Below are 19126 nucleotides of genomic sequence, written 5' to 3'. Positions count from 1 at the left end.
CAACTGCAGCACAGCCACAGAAGACAGTAATAGTAATACTTACTACATGTTTGCGGCCAATAATATTAACATTGTAGTTGTTATCATTACAATTAGGGAACAAAGCAAAGATAATTGTTAACAGCAAAATCACCAAAGCATTTTTCCAAGACAAGTGTTAAGAATACACTACTTGACAAAGTTGTACAGTAAGTCCTATATATTGATAATTGGGAAAAATGAGACATGTTTGTTTATGTGTTTCACTTACTTTTTACCTCCTATTGCACCTTATACACAAGTGAGTAACCAGTGCAAGAAGAGTGTCACAGGCGTGTTTAAGTGAGTCTTGGCAGAAAGCCTCTTTGTTCATATTTAAAACAATAGTATCCTGAGTTACAGAAGAATCCATCTTTGACATTCAAAAGCTCCCCCACAAAGTTAAAAATGAATCTTTAATAATACTTCTTAAAAGAAGATTGAGCAAGAACATGTAAAGTTTAGTCCTCATAGCAGAAACAAAAGGGAAAAGGTAAATGGAAAAAAATAATTTCTGGAAATAGATTACCACCACTGTCCCTACCCCACTGGTTAATGTTAGCCTTTCTGTGACTTAGGTTGTCCACCCAAAAAGCCATGGAACCTCACAGCACTTTAGACGTGTACTCGGTTAAAACAATGAGTTTTCAGGCTCAGTATCATGCCCAGACTACTGTAAACTCTTTATATAGGGTTATTGCAGTATTTGTCCTGTAGATCATGTTGCACTGAATTATAGTGAGTTAAGTCAAATTAATCTGAGCTCTGAAATAAACAACAATAAAAATGACAATAGTACAGCTGATTTTTGTTGCTGATGTTTAGGGTATACTTATTAAAGTACCTAAATGTTCCATTGTTGTATTCTTCCCTGTTATTGCCAAGATCAGTATATTAAATAATGTTATGAATTATCTGAGCTTTATACAATATTAAATGTAATTAATAATTATTAAAGTTAATTGGAAATTTCAAGTGCAAATGTTAACTATCTTGCTTAATAGCATTTACCAGTGATTTCCAACTGATGTGCAACAAGAATTTTTTAGACAATTTTTAAAACATGTAATACCTGAATATTTACCACTGCCTATTTATTCACCGGCTATTGACCACTTTTCCCTTAAATTGTCAAATAAGAAAATGATAACAGCTAACACAACAATAGCCGTCTGGTGTGAATGAAGAAAAATTATACACATTTTTGTCAGATTGGCAAATATATATATATTTGATATGCCACAGAAATTTAAAAAAGATTGTATTTATTTATTTTTAGAGAGAGGAAAAGGGAGGGAGAGAGGGAGAGAAGCATTGATGTGAGAGAGAACATTGATCAGTTACCTCTCCCACATGCCCTGACCGGGGACAAAACCTGCAGCCCAGGCATGTGCCCTGACCAGGAATTGAACGAGTGACCATTCGCTTTGTGGGACAATGCCTGACCACCTGAGCTACACCTGTCAGGGCTATATTGCAGAATTTTAGTAATTTGTTTATGTGTGCTGTGAGATGAAAAAGGTTGAATATTGCTGGTATAGACACAAATTAAACAGTATATTCAACCAATCCTGAGTTTCAAAGAATTGCTAACCCTCCATGGTTATCTTGCAGAGCTGAAAAGACATACCTTCAACTAAGGAAGTGAGGAGGGTAACATTGGCTGCTTTCCGTCTTCCTGCTGGCAAGTTCAGGCCAAGCCGATCCAGCTTCTCTCTCAGGCAGCGGCCCCCATTCTTGGACTTTGCTCTGTCCCAAAACAAATAAAAACTAGGTTTTGTCGGTTGACACTCTGAGGAAAAAGGTGAGAAGTCTTGATCATTTGGGGAATTCAATGACAACAGATGTAAGGGCTAAGGGCTGGGGAGTGTGGTATCAGTGCGGTTAGGAGACTGCAGGGCCAGAAATCAATGTCGTCTTACCTCCTCAAAATGCCTCCCAAGAGTGAAGCATTGAGGCATTCAGGTGGTGAGAGGCGCCTCTTCACCTCAGCAATGGTCACTTTGTATTTGGAAGTAGAACTGAGAAGGGACAAACGGCCAGGGACAGAGCAAAACAAGTCTGTGGGGTTGACCACACAGGTACCACCTTTGGAGGAAAAAGTACATTATATATTAATCACAATGAGAGATGAGAACTGCATGAAAGACAGTGAATATCAAGGCACTCCTCAGGATTTGGAGATGCATGGCACAACTTTCCTTATACCTATGTCAACTGAATCATCTCAAAAAGCTACTCTGAAGATGCCATTTCAAATAACACTCAACATTTTGTCTTTCAAATATCACACAGGAAATGTTTATAATAGATTGTTTTATATTTTTTTTGGTGAAATTAGCATCTTGTGGAGTGTTGGCTAACCCATCAGTGTTAATTTTGACATCATCCACACCAAGAAACATTTCAATTAATTAAAAGCCCCAAACTCCCCCCAGTTAACCAATCAAAGGGTGGGTATTATTTTTCCATGGCTGTGTGTATACCTGTGTGTGCACACATGCACACACATGTGGATTTTTTATCCATGATTTAATATATAAACAGCATTTTTTAAAGCTCTTCTGAAATGTTTGAGAGCCACCATCACCTTTCCTGCATACTTCTACCAAGTACAGGTGGCAGAGTTAGTCACCAGGCACCAGTGATAATCATTTGCCCACTGCCAGAAACTTCCAACCCATGTGGGTGGATGATAGGTCATGTTCCTCTACCATATGTCAGCCCTCTGGATCAGCACACTGAGTCAAACACAACATGTGACTGAGAATATAGTAACAGTAACCCATTAAATGTTAGAGACCAATTATTACTATTAGGGAGCAAAGCAAAGATAATTGATAACAGCATAATCACCAAAGCAGTTTTTCTCCTGGAGCAGAAATGTTCTGTCTTGGAGAACGTCCAGAACGTCCTCCAGGAACAACAGAGTGCATTCCCTAACCCTAGACAGCTGAAGTGGACTTAAGGACCCATAATGATCATCGTTGGGGAGTGTTTCCTGCTGCTCAGTCCTCCTTTACTGCAAAATTCCTGAACCAATGTGCACAGTGCTAACATAGTGGCTGTGTGGCCGGGGATCCAAGGCTGCTGCTCTCAGCACCTTCCCCCCATCCCAAGCCACTGAGAAGTCTGAGGGAAGAACTTTTGAGTTTCAGTGACAAGGTGAAATTCAAAGTTTGCTTTTCTGAGCATACATTTGGCTTCTTCAGTTTTGGGCTATCTTAAGACCCAGCTCCAGGAAAGGACAAAGTTCTATGAAGAAAAAGAAAAGAAAAAGTAGGTGGAAGAGGAAAAATGGTCAAGGGAGTGTTGTCCAAAATTTTTTTACTCAAAGGGCAATTCTCAACTGGCATCTCCTAGGAGCTTGTCAGAAATGCAGAATGTCAGGTCCAACCCCAGACATCCTGAGTCAGAATGCTCATGTGTAAGCCCCTTGGGTGGTTCCTGTGTGCATTAAAGTTTGAGAAGCACTGGTCTAGGACTCACTGACCTCCCTCATAACTCCTGCCATCTTTTGCTAAGCAACTCAGATGGACTGTTATGTTCGAAGTATCTATGGTATTCAGATTCTGGGCACAGTGGCTAAGGAACGTGGGAGGATATTGCAAAAAGGCAAAGGGGTCCTGGACCTGGGTGGACCCCAGGCTGACATAGACCTACTCTTAAAGTGTTTCTACCTATCTATGTACTTTCTAGAATTCTTCCTGGCTGCCTTTCAGTTATCTGAATTTCTCCTGAAGGTGCTGGGACCAACATCTTTCTCCTTAAGCATTCTGAGGCTTGTGGTCAGCTTGCATGTCCCTCAAAGACAGAACAGAGGACATAGAGAACATCAGAGGAGCTAGCGCCCTCCAGGCTAGAAAGTGGGTTCTGTACACTTGGCTAAATTGCCAATGCTAGTGCCTGGAAACCTGTCCTCAGTTAAAATCTGAGAGGCCATAATCTCAATTGTGAAGCTGAAATCCTTTTTCTAGTGTAAAATTTGTGGCATACACCATGGGAAACCATGCAAATGGCTTCCTCAGGAGATAGAAATACAAATGCACCTGTCCATCCCTACCTGGCATTCTCAGAGATGATTTTAAAAACAAATAACAATACAATAGCCCCCCTTATGCACAGGGGATATGTTCCAAGATGCTTAGTGAAATTGTGAAACCTTATACACTGAACCTCATATATACTATGTTTTTTCCTATATATGCACACACTTACCACTTCTCCTTGGCATATCTGAGTCTCCTGCATCACTACTCTTGGCCTTTGGGGATGCTATTAAGAAAATGAGGGTTACTTGAACACGAGCACTGTGATATAGTAACAGTTGATCTGATAACCCAGATGACTTCTAACTGACTAATAGGCAGATAGCCTACAGAGGTTGGGTACACTGGACAATGGGGTGATTCACTTCCAAGGCAGGACTGAGTGGGATGGCACAACATCTCATCACACTGCTCAGAATGCCATATAATTTAAAATTTATGAACTGTTTGTTTCTGGAATTTTCCATTTAATGTTTTTAGACTGTAGTAGACCTTGGGTAATTGGAAGCAAAATCTTGGAAAAGGGGGGAGTACAACAATAATAACAGTTTTCCAAGATTTCTAGGCTCAAAAACATGATTATACTTTGTTTATACATGTTTATACATTTTGTACCTAGAGCATTTGAAAAATAAACCCATGACTTCTCAAAAGTTGAGATGAACATGAAAATAAGCCAGATATCAGTGAATCTGGGTGTTAGTGTCATATTGTAAGAATCATGAACCTGAAAACTTTGGAATTTAGGTCACTGTGAGGTCATCTAAAGCAAACGTATTAAAACAAAGAAATAATAATGTCTATAATCAAAAGTCACACAGGTGAAAATGGGCCTCCACCAATGCTCATTATGAATCATAAGCAAATGTACATTCTTACATAAAGCCCCTTCTCTTGCACGCTAGCCAGTGCACAACTAAGGGCACAAGGAATCTCACCCAATGGGTCTCAAGTTTACTCTGAGTGAGAGGAGGCTTGTGCACGTGTTGTTTTCCTGATTGCTAAGGGAAAGGACACAGTTATAGACCTTTCCTATCTTTACCGATCTACAGTAGGTTAAGAACTTAATTTAGAAAGATGCAGAATATTACATTTTTTTCATAAAAAGAATGAAATCAAGCTTTTCCCAGTTGGAGGAAGCACCCTCTGGCAAAGACCTGCATGCTAGAAACCAGATGCTCCCAGGGAAGTCACTGGTGTGCTACCCAACTAAGTGCTAACTCTCTGGGCCTCAGCTTTTTCTCTCCTGAGTCTGGGTTGGGCTTCTGGCTTATGCTCCAACGCATTTATTAGGTAAGTTACACAGGCTGCACGTTAAGAGTATGCTTTATGCACACACAAATTGCCTGGAGGATTTATTTTGTATTCATATTAGCCATCAACTCTAGAGTCTTTTATTTTTTATGTCACTGCATCTTTAAAGGGAATTTCTGTTGCTTTGATACTTGGCATTGCTGCAGCCTTGGGGAACTCGCTTGTCCTGGCTAAAGATTTGGCAACTTGTAAAGTTTACAGCAGCATGAGGAACCTGATTTTTTCTTCCCAATGTTTTTTTTTCCTTTCTTCTTTTTAGGAAGGAATTAAAAAGTAAAAGGTCAACATTAGGAGAGTTTTGCATTTGGAATGAAGGTTCTAGGGAGGTGGGAATTCTTTAAGGAGATCCAGAATACTAATGGCAATGATGACATTTCAAAGAAGGAAAGTCATTAAAGTCAACCATGCCAAGCCATTTACAGTGTTAATTCCCAGTGCTACTAGTAGAAAGTCCTCATGGTGTCTGTGCTGTATGTCAGCTCTTACTGACATTAGCAATACTCATTCTAAATCTAGCACTCCATTTAGGGGTGTCTCTGGTGCCACAGCCAGGTTCTCACACAAAACTTCTCTAGAGTACATCCCTTTTCCATTCACAGTTCACAGAAGCAATATTTCCACGAAGGTCATTATTTTTAAAATTGAAACCTGGAGATAGGGCTTTCTATTTCTAGTGATGCTGCAAAGTTAGATGGGTAGCTATAGTAACAGCATAAGAAATCACGGAATTATCTACTCAAGGTCACTTGTCTAGGACATGGCAATCATAAAAGGGATTAACTTTGCCATTGCTATAGGAAAAAGTCAGCCAAGGACTTACTGAGTGTTTGACAAAACCATGCACAGAATATATAGATGCAGATCCTCCAGCTGCCAGAAGAAGCTGGGTTTTGGGGCTGCGCCCTTTTTGGCTTGGCTGGAAATTTCTGGCCCTGTGTCTAGAGGCCACGGAGAGGAAAGTGGACCCGGTTGCAAGTAATAAGCCGACCAACTAACTATCCATTCGATTCTAGGCGAGTAGCTCTGGAACTCAGTCTGCTCATCTGAAAAACGGGAATGCTCACAGCTGCTCTGCTTATTTTCCCAGCTAGTGAGGAGGTGCAACAGGAAATGGATGCATACGTGCTCAGCATCTGGAGGAAAAGCCACCCAACCCCACAGTTGTGTTGATCAGTCACTGTGTGCGAGCCTTGGAGAATGACGATACCCCACCCGCCTTCTGCGCCGCTACCGGATAGAGAGCCAAAGGCTAAGGCCTGGACTCGTCTTTTCTTTTCCCATCCCAAACAATTAGGGCAGAGGAAAAAGCTACGGTGGATCTCCAAGGAACCGCGGCTCCTCTCCTGGCGCCCTCAAAGCTGCCTCTAAGCCGCGCGCTGGGTGCTTCCCCAGTCGGAGAACAGAGAGGCCCCGCGAGTTCTCCAAGTGTGATCAGCACTTCCTGGCGGGCTTCCGGGAGCGGGGCCTGTGCGCGCAGCCTCCCCAAAGCCACAGCACCGCCCCGCAAGCCGCCGCTTCAGTGTTGACATAATTAGACGAAATCTTGAGAGCAAAATAAATGTTCTGTTCGCCTTACAGCCAAACAGATGTTTACAATTCAAATGAAAGAAATACAAACGGCAGGGATTTTTTTTTTCCTCCCCTTCTTCATCTCCAGTGATCGCTCGTTTCTTTTTTTTCTGACACATTAAAAATGTGTAAGCGATTACAGGAGTTTCCTGTCCCAGTTTGTTCTGCGGGTGCGTTTCTTCGAGGTAAGCGTTTAAACTGGGTGGGGTAAAAACCGTCTCGGCTGCTTTCCCTCTAGCCTCTTGCCCTTCTCAATCCCAATTCCTCCACGTAATCCCCTACCCCCACGGCAGCAGATACTAATTGTAATCAAATAACAAAGGGATGCGGGCTTAATTGTAATCAAATAGGCCTCGGACGCCGTTTGAGCAGCGAATTGCTCTGTTGGGGGGAGGATATACCAGGTGTAACTGGATTGCCAGGTCTGAAAGCGCTCCTCTCCGGGCAGAGTCCAGGCAGAACAAAAGAAAGGATGTCTGCAAGCACAGACCTACTGGTTTAATGTGGCAGTGGGTGTGTAATAGTGTGTGCGTGTGTGTGTTCTGGGTGGGGGGAAATTAGTCCCCATTTTCCAACGCAGAGAGTGCTTTGACTTTTGGTGATTTTCAAAGCAAAAAGGAAATTAGAGAGAAGGCAGTAGCTATGGAAAAGCAGCTTCCCCATTCCCGCAAAATAGATTTGCAACAAACCATACATCTAGATCTTTTGGTATATGAATTTTAGACTTCATGTAAAAGTGATTGAATTCTGCAACTTCAGCATCTGTATTTGAAGACTAATGAAGCAGGTAAGGCTCCAGGTATATTTCTGGCTTTATTTTCACAATGAATAAGCCATAGAAATTCGTTTTGGGTATTCAGGTAAAGAGAGTTCCTAGGGGCTCAGACAAAAAAGAAGAGGCACAAATCCTTCCACCCTCCTCCAATCTTACTCCTTCCAGAAACTGCTGAAAGACCCAAAGGCACTCACTAACTCTCTCCAAAGCTCAGGGGCCTGGAGAAACGCTAAGAAGCGGAGGAAAACACATCCTTCTTCCAAAGCAGCCTGTGGGCAGCCGTGAAAGCTGCGGATGGGAAAAGCAGTCAGAGCCATCCACCCTGCTATTGGCAGCCCGGGCGATTGGTTCTATGCTCCGTTTCACTGGAGCATTTTTTAAAAAATTAAATCAAATCTGACAATGTTTGTACCAAAGCATAAATGCCTCCGCCTTGGCGTGCCAGTCACCTCTAAGCGATCTGACAAACTCCAGCTCTCTGAAAACGTGTAGAGTTCACATTGTATTAATTCCCCAAAAATGTTTTGATTCAAAGTAGTTTGTATTTTGTGTAGCCACGGGCAATCCGGAAAGCGCTCCAGCCTGCCCGTGGCCGGGTCCGCTCCCTCTCTGCGTGGCCCAGAGGCTATGGAGGTATTTAAGCTTCTGAAATTAGCCTGGGGCTGCAAGGCAGAGTGATCACAAAGCGAAACAAGGGAGCTTCCCCTCTTCACTTTTTTCATTTCCCCCTTTCTTTTTTTTTGAGTTTGTCGTCCCGATTTCACAAAAAAAGACCAGGGCCAAAATGTCACTTTCCGCCCAAATATGGAAAAACTGGTTTTCTCATTTCACCTGAATCCTGTTCTGAAGGCCACAGCTCCCTGCCCAATTGAACCCCTGCCCCTCCGATTCTAGTCTGGATCCACTCATTATTAGCTTCATCATCATCATCCTCTCCTCGTCATCATCAACATTGTGCTCCTCCTATTGTATTCTCAGAGTGAGAAATGGAAGGGGCCAGCGCCTGACAAAGGGGAGGGTGTCATAAGGGAGTCTCAGAAGATTCCTGGGGATAAGAAGAGTGGGGTTTTCCTTTCTTTCTTTTTCTTTTTTTTTTAGTGATTAAAAACACAGACGACTTCTGTAAATAGAAGCCTCATTTCTTCAAGAGATGCCTTTTGAAACCCAGTATCTGAATATTCAACGAAGGCAAAGCTCCACTCTGTACGTACAACATTAATATGATCTCTGCAGAATTTGCTACTCAGAAATATTAACATATCAAAGCCCACGCCGGAGGCGAGAGAAGCTATCGATACCCGAGCACAGGGTAAAGTAAAGATTATTGGTTCTGATGGTTGGAGTGGCGGAGCTGCAGGCAAAATCGCGCACACCATTAACCGAGAGTGAGCGCGCGGGGAGCTGCACCTCAGAGGCGGTGGCAAATATTTTATCTAGGTGGTAATTACCTCGCTACTGCCCCCACACTCGCTCTTTCTTCGGCTAGTGGGCCTTCATTACAGGCAAAACAACGTAACTGCCACTTACCAAAGAGAGTCGGGGAAGTGGTGTTTTGATCTTTGCGTTTAGAAGTGGCCAAATTTAAAAAACCGGGAATTCCCCCAACACACACACACCACGGCAAACTAGGACAGTCTCTCCCTGGGGAATTTATGTAGGGCATTTAGGAATCTATCTCTCTTCAGGGGTCTTGGGAAATGAAATCTATTTTCTTCTCCAACAATAAATTCTGGAAGTCATTAGAAATGTAAGTTTATCCAAGACCTTAGCAGAAGGGAAATGGTGAAAAGTTGTGGTTTTCAAAAAATTATTTTTTTCTTGTGGAGAGATACCTGTAAAGCATGGATTAGAAGAGAGACACTCCCACCTAAGCTGGCACACAACCTGGTGATGCCACAGAGAGTGGGAGTTCAGGTCTTCTAGATTTCTGCAGAACAAAGGTAACTAGAGCTATCAATAGTAAGAATCCTATGCACTATTGGGACAATAGAGAGAAGAGGCTTCCTTAGCCTTTCTTCAAAAACGGAGTCCTGAGATGAGGAGCTGGGCGTCCTCTGGCAGGATATACACCACCTTTTAATGCGAGACTTCCTTGATGTCCTTGCTATCCATTTGTAAATTGTCATGAACATTGATCGTTCAGAGTAAACAAGTCAGCACACGCTGATCTCTGGGGCTATTACCAAGTTAATTGGCTTATCTTTAAGACTCACAGAAAAGGAATAAACTCAGCAGTTATAATCTGAATTCCTTCACAGGGTGGGGTTCAGTCAAACAATACAGACAAAAACCCCAAGTTACCTCCCTGTTTCTCTTTAGAGCCACGCTAGTCACAAGATCAATATTTGATTTAAAACAACAGATTCGGCGCAGAATTTAATTTTGTGTGTGTGTGTGAAGTGAGTTGGCACTGAATGTTACAAGAACAATAAAACATCACCTAAGGAAGACCATTTCTGGTTCTGATAAGACTTTCTACTTGTAGTTACCCAAAAGAGTTGGGATTTTTGGAGAATGGTGTAACAAGGGAGTTCCTTAGGATCTCCCTGAAAATTCAACTGATTACACAGCCACCTCGCATTCAGCTCCCACCTTTGGCCTTTAATAATTCCCACCCTCTTTCAGCTATTGTACGATATGACGCAATTTAAAAGCAATTGAGGAGGTGATCAAGTGCGGGGCTGAACTCAAAACACCGCAGTAGCGCCAGTGGGACTCTGGGAGGAGCCGGCTCCCGGAGCTAATTAGTGGCGCTGTCCTTCAGCACCACCGACACCTTCGTGCATTCAGAGTGCTTGGCCTCACCTTCAGTGTGACCGCCCCGACTGACCCGGACCAGCACATCTTATTTGACCCCCTTTTTACTCTGTAATTTTAACCCCTCCCCGCAACAGGGCGTATATTTTATTTCAATTTTCGCTAGTCTTGGGCCTATTTCATGTCATGTCAACATGGCTGAGTATTGGCCTGGCTGACACGCTTAATATTGCTCATTACAAAAAAAATCTTTGTGGAGCAACACTAGCAGTTTTTTTTTAAGAAAGTAGTTTTCAAATATCCATGGGGTAAGACAACAGAATTAAATATCTATTTTTAATTTAATGGAAGTTTCAAATATCCACTATGATAATAGTCAAGTTTCAAAAGGAAAGCACTCTTTGTTTTCTTTTCCCCTCAGTTTAAATGGAGTTTCACAGTGGACATAGGGTTGCCAAACCTGGAGTTTAAACATGAAAGAATCCAATGCTCTTTATCATTGCATTTCTTTCTTTGGAATCTTTACAAGAGCTTTGAAAGAAATGGAGAGGGACTGAAGCACATTTATTTGGTGCCATCAGAAGACTCAGTCTTTAGTGGTTCAGTTACTAAAGACAACTGCAGCCCTGGAGCTGGAATTAGTCCTGGTGAATAGGCCACATCTTATTAATTCGTATGAAGTTGGGATAACAGCTGGTCTCCTTTGCCTTGTGTGCTCCTCGGGTTACTCAGCTTGCTAGGAAAATATGCTTCAGAGACTCTGGGTACAGTTAAGTGGGAAGCAAGCAAAATCTGCACTGCCTTGAGGCCCTTAAAATGTCATAGTTCAAAACCTTTTGTCAAAATGGAACATCTGAGACACAGCTCCCTTCAGTGTCTGAGCCAAAATCAACAGCTCCCTACTCTTGCCCCCCACCCCCACCTTCCAATTCCATGGCTAACTCTGGATTCAGATGTTTTCTTCAACAGATGGGAACAAGAAAGCTTTATCCAGTACAGTTAACACCACCTCCCCCTACCACCCTCCCTCAAAGAAATGTTCAGGACACTTAGAAAAATAAGGGCAGCTACAATGTTGGTGTTTCATTAGCCTTCCCTGCAGCCTCAATGAATCTAGCCTTTCACAAAATCCTTTAAAGCCTTAAGCTAACACCATCACTTCAAATACCCAGGATGTGGCTGGCACATTTAGGACTAAAAAAGACCAGAAATTCTGCTCCATGATGAGGAAAGGGGCTGTGAGAAAGATTTTCTTTTTGTCTTGAACTTCGATTCTGTCACTGTTCTCTGAGAAACTGCCAATCTCTTCCATCATAGGACTTTTGGGCACAGGCTAAGTTCAAGCCTCAGTGCAGAAAAGGAGGCTTTTAAATGTGGGTATGCTGACATGAGACAAGAGTACTTGACCAAGAGTGATTGTTTTCTTAATCATCAGACAAGATGTATGATGTTTAAAAGAACCACCAGATCTTCAAAATGAAGTAATAGATAAGAAAAGAATGTTTAGTTTTAACAGGTTGTTACTTACCTCTTCTTATCACTCCACCTTGGCCATTGAGAACAAGTCCACACTGGGCCTCCACAGAACCCTTAATAAAAGAACAATAAATGGAATGACTCAAATTGATACCAATAGCTATGCCCACATGAGTCAAGTCTTTCAGTCTGTCCCATCCCTGAACCTTATATCCACAAAGCCCCATAGTAGACACTTGAAAGCAACCATTGAGCTGAAGCAAGTTTGGCAGCATGCATAGTTTTAAGGGGGAAAATGGCCAGAAAACCACAATCTATAAGAGTTGTACAAATCTCAAAGTATGCATTTGACAACACCATAAAATATTACACTTCAAAGGCGTTAGTGCCTTTCATCTTGGCATAGGTGAATGGGAAATCCTTTGAGTTCCCATCAAGGTACCTAGCACATAAACAGTTTCCACAGCAGTTTCTGCATGAAACAAATTACACCAAAGATGTCAAGTTTGGCACTGCAGGTTTCTTGGGAGCTCAGAGGAGCCATTTCAAGTGGAAGATTGAAGTTATCTCATGAATGTTCTGCTTTACCCCAGTTTAAGGTGCATCCTGTAATGCTACCCAAAATGGGTCCTACAGAGGAAACACCTTCAGGTTCACTCACTCTAGATCTTTAGGATCCTAATGGATTGAGAGATCATTTGAAGTGGGAAGAAGGTAAGGGTTTGCTGATTTTTGATTAAGAAAAATAAAATTTTCTTTCTCTGTGTCTTTTTTTTTCTGAGTTGAAATGTGTTAAAGGCTCATTTTCCTTTACAAACAAACGAGGTATTGGACATGAAAGAGGCCTTGAAGGGTGTTAACCTACCCAACAGCCCGTGAAGAGTTAAGTAAATGCGGAGAGAGTCGGTGCATAATAAAAACCCACTTTACAAAACAACCTTTACAGCCCTGGCTCCCTCTCGCTTCCCCATTTTCACCATATTGAGGCAGGCCTGTAAGAGCCCCCTTTTCAACGGACTCACGAGCTCTTTCTTATTTTAACTGTTCTGCCTTAAAGTGATTATCAAATCAATATGAAGAAAAAACTTGGAGACTAAGCATAAATTAAAGCTGTGATGGGAAAAGGTGTGACAGTTTCCTTTGTTGGCCATAGCAAATCTTTTTAGGGGACTCAAAGATGGAACTGAAGCCACAAGACTGTTTGCATCTGTTAGGCAGACTTAGACCGCCCTCCAAACCATTGGACTTTCACTTAAAATTCTGTGCAGGGAAAAGTATATTTACATTTGTTGCATTTGAAATGAGGCATATGCTGATGAATGTTTTAAAAAGGAAGAAATAAAAGGAGAGAGACGGGTTTCTCCCACACATCCCCCTCCCATTTCTCGTTTTAAAAGTGCCTATGACTTTTCTCTCTTTCTTTTTCATTCTGCTGCCTGAGTCCAGGAGGAATGAAAGAAAATAACTCTCAGATTTACAACTTCCTTCATATGTACACATATATAAAATTATACATATATATATAGATATGCCTATAGACATAGATACATAAATAGATGGTATACAATACGCCTCAGTTTCTTCTAGTATCTTGGAGTGTTACTCTTAGCGTGCATATTCCTCAGTATGAGTAATAAATAGGAAAAAAAGATAGAAATATTAAAAAAACACATAGACAGGGAAAAAAGGGCTTCAAAATCATCGGAAATGTAGAAGGCAAAAGGCTGCAAAGCTCTTCGATGGAATGAACCATTTCCCATCCATTCTCTGGCGCATCGTTTAGATATTTATTTTTGTGGAAAAAAACAAATCTTGGACTTTTCACTTAACAAACTTCCCCCCTTGTAAGTAAAACATGTTGTTTGGTCGGATGACATTGCATAAATGACCAGTTGAATGGCATTAAGTCGAAAATTGGATAAACTACGGTGTTCTTTTGCATGGGATTCGCTCTTTGTCTGGTGCTTGCAAATGTTCTAATCCCCTCTTTTGAAAAATGCCCGGCTTTGTGCCTAGCACAGAAAAAAAATTTGTACAGATACAAAAAAATCAGCAGCAGACGTGGCTATTAAAAGGGGTAAATAGGTTTTAGTTGAGCTAAGCATTGAATAGCAGATTTTTCCTCCTTGAGACATAAGGGGATCCTTGTGAAAAATGTAAAAATGCCCTGAGCATAGAAAATGATTTTGTGAATATAAATGTAGAAAGTCAAGGTTTATGGAGCCAAATCTTTTTTCTTGTGTGCCGATCTTGCGGCTATGGCTCTTTGTTGTGACTGTAAGGGCTTTCACTTCAATTTTAAAATGATCCCTTGCTTGGAGGTAAATGAGGGGAAAAGATTTTCTGTGCGCAACAAGGGATCTCTAGCGTCTCCAACTTGTGCTCTCCAAGTATCTCGCCTTTCCTTGTGGCGACTGTGGAGGTGGCCAGCTTTGTGCCAACTGAAAAATAGGGACTCACAGGTAGAACTAGTCGCATTTTCAGCCAAACGAAGTTGCAAATTCACATCTTTCTGTTTTGGACATTTGTGGGCTTATTTGTTTGAAATGAAGCTGTGACAATATGCTTACATAATTATAAATTCTATTGTTGCAAATAATATGAGAAAATGCATTAAGAAAGTAGGAGAGAGATACCAAACTGAGTGGTGACCTCCACAGTATCTGAATTCCTCCCTCTCTCCCTTCCTCTTTTTCTTTTTTATTTTCTCTCTTTCTTTCCTCCTTTCTCCCTATTTATTTTCTCTCCCCCCTCTCCCTCTTTATTTCTTCATTTCCTTCTTCAGGAGTTGCATCTTACACAAAAGTTAATGGGTTGAAGAAGAAAAAATAAAGTTTTAACTCAACTGGCTAGTGAGATTGGACACTCTCAGGCACAGGGAATTAGGCTCAGCACTGGTGCGGTGCCTTGTGCAGATCCTTTCACTGGGGTGCATTTTTGAAGATTTCACGTGGGATTCTTTGCTCTCTACATCAACCTAGTATCTTTGGTGAAACTTATGCTAGAGCTCAGGGTCCCAACCATGTCCCCAAAACAAACCAGCCCTCCCAATTCCTAATAACCTCCCTACAGCTCAACCTGGGACAATCGCCTGAGACACACGGGTAGACCCGGCAAAGCGCCAGATTGAGGGTGCGATTGGTCATCAACTTATCGGGTCTTACTCTGAGTCCAGCTGTCTCAACCCCAACTTCCTTGATCTCCCCCACCCTACCGCTTCCTGGACGGAAATGTGGATTCACCTAAGACTTCCTTGCAGACCCACCCAAAGCGGGAAACTGCAGCTAGCCGGACTTCGGAGCGTCCAGGTGAAATGCCTTGATCCAATGAGAGGGACCGAATGGCACACGCCTCCTCTAATTGTTTTGATAACTTCCCATAAGTGGTGTGTGTGTGTGTGTGTGTGTGTGTGTGTGTGTGAGAGAGAGAGAGAGAGAGAGAGAGAGAGAGAGAGAGAGAGAGAGAGAGAGAGAGAGCGCAGAGAGAGAGAGAGAGAGCGCAGAGAGAGGGAGAGAGACTTGGAGAGTCGGCTTACAGTCAGAGAATTAACGGAACGGGAGGGGGAGGGCGAATAGGGGAGGGCTCAGACAAATTCACTGCATGCTTATTTACCTGCAAGTCGTCTGCTCCAGCGGCGGCCAGCCCCAGGCTGGGCCCTGGTAGGAGTCTTTGATCTGGGTGCATTCCATACTGAGAGCCATGACTCATGAGGGACAGGTCGTGGCGGCGGTAGGCATCGAGGCAGCCCAGTTCCCGCCTCTGCTCGTCCAGGCAGGACGACTTGAGCGCCCGCGCATTGTGCAGGTTAATAAAGTCGGTGGGCTCCCCGTGGTGGATCTGCTGGTAGTACTGTTGCGAGTGGTGGAGCGAGTTCAGAGAGTAGGCGTCAGGGGTGACGGCCGGGTGGCTGTGCTGAAACTCGTAATGGAAGGACTGGTGGTGGAGCGGGGTGTACTGGTGGTTAGTGGAGAAGTAGGGGGACGCGAACTCGGTGCCGGTGGTGGAGTAAGTTAAAGGAGAGGAGGAGGAATAGGCGACAGTGGAATTGGCTACGGACTCCAGACAGCCAAGCTGCATCAAACGGTAGCTGTTTGATCCGTCGTGACGTATCTGGAAGGAAGAGGGGGAAAAGGGAGAGCAGAAAAACTTGAGGTTTGTCATTGTGCAACCAAGACGCTGCTTTCCCGGAGCCAGGGGCTTTCTCTGGCTCTCCAAGGAGAGTGAGCGCGCAGGGCTCGGACCGAGCCGCAGCCAGGGCTCAGCGCCTTTGCCAGACAGCCTTTGCGAGCAGGCGGACTGGGGGTGGGCGGCCTCGTCCTCAAGTCGAGAGCGGGGAAAAAAAATCCCCCACCCTATATAGGTGCGGGTGACACCACACACACACACACACACACACACACACACACACACACACACTCACACACGTGCACACACACACATCCTGCCCAACTTGCGCAGGGAGCTGGGCTTTGGGAGCCAGGTTCGCGACTGTCTCCGGGGCGCAGGGAGCAGAAGGCGAGAGTCCACACACGCAGAGCGCCTCGCCACTCCAGCCAGATACCAGCCCAGATATCCGCGGCTGTGAGGCCGAAATGTTTTTCCAGAGCTGTTCAAAATCATTGTCCATGTATTTTCAAAATCCAGTCTGTGCAAATCATTCAACTTGCTCATTTCCTTAACCATTTGGGGCAAGGAATCCGACCCCCCACTTTCTGCTTCACTTTCCTAGAATAAGTCCATTCCAAAAGGGGTGCGTGGTTCCCCACCCCCCTTGTCCACCTACCGCCCCCCCCCCCCCATCGATCTCTTTACTTTGCCTTTCTGAGTATCTTTTTCCTATCTCTATCTTTCTCTTGGCTACCTCCTCCCTTTCTTTTTCTTAGGATTATGTTTCCCCCTCATTATGGCAAATGTTTTTTAACGTGGCAGAGTTGCCCTTCCTGGCGACAGATGTCATAACGAACTTTTCCCCCTTTCCTTCCTTAACTTCTCCCGAAAGCCAGATCATAATTAAACGTAACGGTCCAATATAGATTAGAGACAGAGGAAGCTGCCACCGCCGCCGCTGCCACCGCCGCAGCCGCCACACACACACACGCGCGCGCTCAAAAAAAAAAAAAAGTAATAATACCTCGGCATCGTGGACTAGTCCCGGAAAGGTAGTTGACATGTTGGGTTTCTCCGAAAGCTTACGATGCAGTTTCCCCCTCCAAAAAAAGAATCGGGAAAAAAAATCCAAACTTCTTGTATTTTCCAATTTTTTTTAAGGAAAAAAAATAGTCTATAGATAGAGATCTAAATTGCAGTGGCTTTGCCCGGATCAGCTAGCTCCTTGCCTCTACCCACTTAAAAACCTGTAGGAACAAAATTTTCCCTCTGCACAAAAGCAGCTCCCTGGAACAGATTTTGTACTTGCTGAGTATTTCTTTGGCTGATGTCGTAGGTCCCTTGGTAATATAGAAGTTTTGAAAATTAAGCATCAGCACTGAGAACTGGGAGGACAATAGGCAGAAGAGATTTATCCCAGGAGACAAGGAATAAATATTGTATCTTCGCCTAATAAGGAACTGGAGGTTCTTTCAACATTTTTATCCATTTTTTCCAACCTTTATCATGCTTTTCTATACCGACTGAGATGGGGACTCATCTCTGCAGAGAGAATTTGCACACATTTTATTGTGAAGATAAAGATCTAGCCCCAATGTGTGTGTATTAGAAATAGAAATATATATTAATTAAAGCTTACTTTTACATAAGTAAGTGTTCATTCCTATTGGTTCCAATCCCTGCATGCTGAAAGCTGCTTTTTGCAACAAGCACCCAAATCAATTTCATTCAATTTGGGGTGTCTGCCTTTACCCAACTGGAAACAATACTGCTTCTTCCATATTTACATCGAATTTGGGTTCTTTTCCCTCTTTTGGGAGGCAACACCCGGAGGTGGCTTACACCTTCTGCAGCTTTTAAAATAAATAACCATGATGGATAGTCCCAAGTTTCCATTATACAGAAATGGTGTAACTGGCAATATATTTAAGGAAAAAAAAACACAAGAGAATAAAGATGTGTGACAAGATTCTACATTTAGGTAAAATGTTGTCTTTCAATCCCCAACTCAACCCACTTTCCCAGTCTTTTGTTTTTCCCTTCCCTTTTGGAAACCGTGTTGGATAGGGGGTGGGGTAGACCATTTAGCAGTGGCACCAGGTATTTGAACACCATTGCCCTCAAATAGCCCTTAAATGTTTGAAAGTTATATTTTACAAAGAGAAGGCAGGAAGGAAGGGAGCGCACACCTTTCTCTAGTTCTTCTGTGAGTTTCTCAACTTTCAAGGAGTATTTCAGCTTCATTCAAAATTTGGCTTTCCCACACCAAGTGGTCTAGCCCCTGGAGAGGGTATCAGTGGCTACATGCCGGCAATACTGAGGCTCTGAAAGCTCCTCTTTCCAAGCCTGTCAGCCTCACAAGGACCGTCTGGCCCTGTAGAGTCATCTCAAAGATAGAAGGGTAATTTAGTCTTAATTGCCATTTCATTTGGTTAGCTTTTAAGTGTTTAAGCTGAGAAGGTATCTTAATAATAAGCTGCAGGCAAACAGGCATGTGGCTTTTTTTTTTTTTGGTTGGGGTTTGGGAGGGTTTATTAGGATCTGCTCATGCAGGGTAACTGGGGCTGTCACTCAGTACTCTTTGCTTTATATAAATGGACAAAGGCGCACGACGAAAATTGAAATGCACTGTCTGAAATGGAGATCCATGATGCTTCAGCCCTGCACAAGGCTCAGCAGCCAACACTTGCTCCCTTTTCCAAGGTGTGCAAGCACCCCCCAACTTCTTGAAATTCCTAATTTTGGTCTAAGGGAGTCAGAAGACTGAGAGTCCAATGAAAATGAAAAGAAAAAGTGCCCACTTTGATATTTAAGTAGAAGGGGTAAGATGAGTGCTGTTGGCACTAGGGGCAATATCCCAAAATGCTTGCAGCCAAGTCTTTTGTTTGCCAGGACTGGGTGAGGCCTCTATATTCTACCCACAGACGTAATAAATAATCCTCTGTGGGAGCTCCCATGACCTTACTCTAGGAACTCCCACCCCTGCAAAGAAACAACCTTCCCCCTAGAATAATGTGTAAGGCCCTCAGGTTATCTTGGGAATTGCCAGGTGTGCTTTTCT

The 19126-nt window shown here is 43.1% G+C and overlaps 1 protein-coding gene across 1 annotated transcript in view; it reads right to left on the bottom strand.

Moving 5' to 3' along the window:
- TFAP2D (transcription factor AP-2 delta) overlaps positions 1-17128 on the bottom strand; it is a 55561-nt gene extending 38433 nt beyond the window's left edge. The window contains exons 1-5 of the mRNA XM_045844104.1: positions 17090-17128; positions 15571-16068; positions 12011-12071; positions 1941-2106; positions 1649-1767 (exon numbers count right to left, since the gene is read on the bottom strand). Coding sequence (XP_045700060.1) covers positions 1649-1767; positions 1941-2106; positions 12011-12071; positions 15571-16068; positions 17090-17128 — 883 coding nt within the window. The remainder of the gene's footprint in view (positions 1-1648; positions 1768-1940; positions 2107-12010; positions 12072-15570; positions 16069-17089) is intronic.
- Positions 17129-19126: the final 1998 nt, after the last annotated feature.

This window comes from Phyllostomus hastatus, unplaced genomic scaffold, assembly GCF_019186645.2.
Source record: "Phyllostomus hastatus isolate PE091 unplaced genomic scaffold, TTU_PhHast_1.1 phas_contig_40, whole genome shotgun sequence".
NCBI classification, from domain to species: domain Eukaryota; kingdom Metazoa; phylum Chordata; class Mammalia; order Chiroptera; family Phyllostomidae; genus Phyllostomus; species Phyllostomus hastatus.
The sequence above is the reverse complement of the archived record's forward strand: the minus strand, read 5'-3'. Positions and strand labels throughout refer to the sequence as shown.